This window comes from Erigeron canadensis, chromosome 1 (assembly GCF_010389155.1).
Source record: "Erigeron canadensis isolate Cc75 chromosome 1, C_canadensis_v1, whole genome shotgun sequence".
NCBI lineage: Eukaryota > Viridiplantae > Streptophyta > Magnoliopsida > Asterales > Asteraceae > Erigeron > Erigeron canadensis.
In genome coordinates this window covers 30,387,451-30,392,994 of record NC_057761.1, presented here as the reverse complement: position 1 = coordinate 30,392,994, position 5,544 = coordinate 30,387,451, and the positions used below count along the sequence as shown (strand labels likewise).

General features: G+C 39.1%; 1 protein-coding gene across 1 annotated transcript; it reads right to left on the bottom strand.

Annotated features, from left to right (window-relative positions):
* Positions 1 to 4,301: 4,301 nt before the first annotated feature.
* Positions 4,302 to 5,333, bottom strand: LOC122589563 (L-type lectin-domain containing receptor kinase IX.2-like). The gene is made up of 2 exons (XM_043761868.1): positions 5,103 to 5,333; positions 4,302 to 4,916 (listed from the first exon to the last, which is right to left on the bottom strand). The coding sequence occupies exons 1-2, from the start codon at positions 5,331 to 5,333 to the stop codon at positions 4,302 to 4,304; spliced, it is 846 nt and encodes a 281-aa protein (XP_043617803.1).
* Positions 5,334 to 5,544: the final 211 nt, after the last annotated feature.

Sequence of the window (5,544 nt, the reverse complement as noted above, 5' to 3'; positions counted from 1 at the left end):
GATAACGATACAACCTTCTGTTTTTTGCTTCTCTACGTTACCAGGTTCCCTCCTACTAATGAGAAGTATCCTGATGTTGATCGCTTGTTTCCTTTGTCTCCATCCCAGTCTGCATCTGTATATATCTGTATTTTCAAGTTCCCATTTGGTCTGAACAGGACCCCATGACCAGGTGTTCCTTTGAGATATCGGATGATCCTCACCACTGCATCCATATGTTCTCTCTAAGGTTGATGCATGAACTGGCTGACTATTTCAACAGCATATGCTATGTCAGGACGAGTGAGAGGTATATCAGTTTCCCTACTATTCGTTGATACCTTTCACTGTCTGCCAATTTAGCTCCATTTCTTATGAACAAATTCTGGTTCATCATCATAGGTGTGTTAGCAGGTTTGCAATCAATCATTCTTGTTTCAGCAAGAACATCTAGTATGTACTTCTTCTGACAGATGAATATTCCTTGTTGTGATCTCATTACTTCAATTCCAAGGAAATATTTTAAATTTCCTAGACTTTTCATTCAAATTCAGCAAATAACCCTGATTTAGCTTCTCTATCTCTTCTTTATCATCTCCAGTTATAATCATGTCATCAACATAAATTATTAGACATGTCACATGACCTTTGTTGTGTTTAAGAAAAAGAGTATGATCTGAGTTACTTTGTCTGAACCCATACCTTTTCATTGCTTGTGTGAACATACCAAACCATGCCCTCGAAGACTGCTTTAAGCCGTACAAGGCTTTCTTCAACCGACACACTTCTCTTGGTTTAAAGTTTTGAGTAAAGCCAAGTGGTTCTTCCATATACACTTCTTCTTTTAATTCCCCATAGAGAAATGCATTTTTTACATCAAACTGGTGAAGCGGCCAATTCTGTTTTGCAGCTATCAAAAACAGGACTCTTATGGTATCAATTTTTGCAACTGGAGAGAATGTTTCAGAGTAATCAATACCATATGTTTGAGTATACCCTTTCGCAACCAATCAAGCTTTATACCTTTCAATCATTCCATCTGGCTTGTACTTCACTGTAAAAATCCACCGACACCCTACTGGTTTCTTTCCTTGTGGCAAGTCACATTTGTCCCATGTTTCATTTCTTCTTAAAGCTTCCATTTCACTTTCCATAGCTTCTTTCCAGTTTTCTGACTTTAAGGCTTGTTCTACGTTTGAAGGAATTATTTGTTCTAAGTAGAGACTCGCAGTGAAAGCTTTTGCTTTTTTGGAGAGAGTTCCCTTGGCTATATTGACCATAGGATACTTAGTGCCTCTGCTGATATTTTCTGAAGAGTATCGCTTTGTTGGGATCCCTCTAGTTGATCTTTCTGGAAGAACATACTTCCTTGGTAATTCTTCAGGTATTTGTTCAACAATAGCAACCGGCTCTTCATGCTCATGTTCCTGTATATTCTCATCACCAGGTTCTAACACAATTTCATTAGTGATATTATCTGATTGTTCCCCTATGAGATGAGAATTACTTACCTCAGAGACTAGGTTCGGGACAGAGACAGACTCTTCGGTGGCACTGTAATTGGGAGGAGATGAGGACTCAGATGTCATGGTACCGTGATTTTCTTTGAAATTCACGCCAGCTTTCAACCAACTTAGTGTGTCACTTTGTTCCTCCCCTTGACCACTGTGTTGGGTTGAGTAGTAATATTTGGTTTCAAGAAAATCACAATTCATGGTGGTGAATACACGACGAGTGCTCGGATGATAACATCTGTATCCTTTTTGATTATTCCCATACCCCACGAAGACGCACTTTTCAGCACATGGAGCAAGTTTATCTCGGTATGTTTTGGGAATATGAACAAATACGGTACACCCAAATACTCTAGGTTGTAGGGTTAGTAGTTCAGGAATGTTGGTGTATTGTTGTAATGTGTTCAATGGTGTTTTACTTTTTAGAATTTTTGTTGGTAGCCGGTTAATCAGATATGTAGCGGTAGCTATGGCTTCTGGCCAAAAGGATTTAGGAACTTGTGATTCAAGGATGAGAGCCATAGTTATTTCCAAAAGAAAGCGATTTTTTCGTTCAGCGACACCATTTTGTTCTGGTGTATGTGGACAAGAGGTTTGGTGAATTACTCCTTTAGACTGAAAAAAAAGTTTTCATTTGTGAATTAACAAATTCTCTCCCATTATCTGAATGAAGAATTTGTATGGTTGTTTTGAATTGATTTTGAACTAGGGTATAGAAGGCAATAAATTTATCACATACTTCACTTTTATGTTTCAAAAAATAAACCCGTGTCATTCTTGTGCAATCATCAACAAAGGTAACATAATATTGAAAACCTTGACCACCTAGTATGGGAGCAGGTCCCCACACATCAGAATGTACCAAAGAAAAGGGTACCTTAACTCTAGTATTATTAGGTCGAAAGGTTTTTCTGTGACTTTTAGCCAAAATGCAAGTTTCATAAGTTACGGGTTTATTCAATGGAAATAAATCGGGAAGTAAAGTATGCAAATAACTAACTGAGGGATGTCCCAGTCTTCTATGCCATAGCCATGCTTCTCTCTCAGTAGATCCATGTGCAAGCATCACAGTACCACCTTGAGTTACCTCATCCACATAGTACAATCCATGTCTTTCAGTGTCACGCCCAATCGTCTGCCCCGTCCTGATATCCTGTAACAAACAAAATGAGGGATACATCAGTACTGAGCAGTTCAATTCTTTAGTCACATGACTTATTGACAAAAGTTTATGTGACAAAGACGGAACATAAAGGCAGTTAGACAATTTAATTTTCGGAGAGATTTCAATTGTTCCACCGGTTTTCACATATTCTTTTGCTTTGTTTGCAACTTCGATGTGTGTTTTCTTGGGTTTTGATGTTTCGGTGAAATCAGTCAAATCATACGTCATTGTATCGGTTACTCCACAATCAAATATCCACGATCCATTAGTGTTCTGGGCTGTGTGAGACTTTGACCCATTCTGTTGGGCCACAAAAGTTGTTCCATTACGTTGGGCCACTGCTTCATTCTGTTGGGCCATAAAGTTTGACCCTCTTTTTTTCATAGCCGACCCTCCCTTTTTTATATAAGGTAAAATATTTGTTAAAATAGGAAAAGGTTTAGAATATGGATAAGAAAAGGAAAGTGGGTATGTGTGAGATATTCTCTCACGTTACCTGTTACCTTCTACCAAAAACCTTCCTCATCTCCATCGCGGCCCCCATAATTCCGACGAAGCCTCCTTCCGATTTCCGGCCACCTTAACTTTTATTAGTTTCTTTATTAACGGGGGTGATGTTTTTCTTGGGACCCGTCCACCAATCCGGATACCCCACTATTTCGAAACACCGATCTTTGGTGTGTTTTGATTTGCCACACTTTTCACAAACAAGATCAGATTTGTCGTCTTTGATTGCCCACTTCTTCTTCCCATCAGTCTGGCGGTATTCCTTCGATGCGCAGCCGATTGCTTTGGTTTCTCTGGCGAACATACAGGAACCTATGCCCTGTGGTTGAATGCTAGTTGCTCCCAGAATTTTCTGGTGAGCGGTTTCCTTGTGTATAGAGGCATAGGCGGTTTCGACGGAGGGTAGTGGGTCGATCTGAAGGATCACTCGTTTAATGGGTTCATATTTCTGATCCAAGCCGCTTAAGAATTGGAACAACTTTTGGTCAGATCTGATTTTTGCATACACTTTGATGTCATCGGGACACTTCATGGGATTCGGATCGATTCGATCAATCTCACCCCACACGCCTTGCAAAGCTATCCAGAAATCTTCAAGAGATTTGCTATCTTGTTTGAGTTCATTGGCCTTGACATGAAGGGTGAAAGCTTGGAGCTTATCTTTGCCGCTGCTATACGTAACCGACAATGCATCCCACAAATCTTTTGTAGTGGGATACTCGGTTAGCTTTGTATTGGCTATCTGATAGCCAATACAAAATGTTTTGTATTGGCTATTTAGGTGACGAGTTCTAATCCCGAGCTGTCGGTCTCGTCTACCATGGTAGGTCTCGTCTGCCATGGTAGCTTGGGTTTTGAATGATTTTTTTTTGTGTTTAATAAGTAAATGATGAGACCGAAAACTTTGTTGGCTTTGAAACCATGATAAACAAAATATGAGAATTGTGTGTTTTGTATTGCTTGAATTGAATCTTACAATGGCCACTAGATCGAGATTTATACATGAGTTGATAAACTAAAGAAGGAAACTATTGGCTGTAAATTACTAGATGATAACTATGAATTAATGATAGCAATCTTCTTATTATGGAAATGATGAAGAATTCTGATCCTGCAATCTTTTTCCTTTTCAACACCTACGATCCTGGTTCCGCCACTGCCCGAAGAATTTCGTTATAAGAGAATCTTTTTGGTCCAGTGGCATGTTCGAAATCTTTGTTCATATCCGCATCATATCCCATTTCATGTCTTCTGTGTTTGTTCCTCCTCCATAAATAATAACACACAATGATAGTGGAAAATGAAAGTACAACAGCTAATCCAACTATAAATCCTACCTTTTGACCTGTTGCCCCTTTTTTCGGGCCAGGGCCTGGTGGTGGTGCCATTCTTTCATCAACCTGTAGATTTGTACTATTAAAACTCCATGATGTAACTGTAACTTTCTCAAACCGTTGACGGCCTCCTGCTGAAAACCCAAAAATAACCCATTTGAGCAGTTCTTTCCTTAGATGAATGATGTAATTAAGGTCAATTACACCATATACATCGTCAGTGACAAAAACACTAAGGTTTTTCGACACAGAATCATACGTTACGCTAGCTTGACAGTGTGCTTTTCTAGTTATATTGATCGACCATTTCTTGTAAATGGAAGATATCAGCGAGTTACTATTGATTCCTGCATGGTGATCTTTTGGAGAAAGCTCTAAATGGATCCCAGATTTTGTTCGTGAAAGTATCAAACTCCACTGCAACAAATGAATTTAAATTTGTATAGGTATTATTATTGACCGGAAGAGCCAGGGCTTCACGTGTCATTTTGTGTAACCCCATAGGCTTAAATGATTTCCGGACATGCGTTTATTATAACGTGATCATATTCCAACATATTATTATTAACCGGAAGACCCAGGGCTAGCTCCACCAAATGTTACAACTGAATTATTCTCAGCAAGGAAGAATGTAAGGCCATCAGCATATATTTCATTAATTGTATTTGACTCAATTACGGATGAGAATTTGGTACAAAAGCTGGCTAGCTCATTAGAGGTTCTGTCCCATATATGAAGCCATTTTTTGTATATTCCCTGACCTGCTGTAAAATTTCTATCAGGAATCAATTGCATTCCATCGGTACGTAGTGATATTGTTGGGAAAAAGTGCATTTTTCCACCACTTTGGACATCAATAAATATATAGTCGTGTGACATATATTGCGAACCGTTTAGTGGGTTTTGTAGTCTCTGGCCAAGGCTACGTAACAAACTAAGATGCGTCCAAATTGGGTTAAAGGTGAATGAGATATCGAGTCTCAAAGTTGTGTGTTTGGTGCATAAGTTGGAGTTGGAAAAGCTTTGTCCCACATTGGTGTGGGAT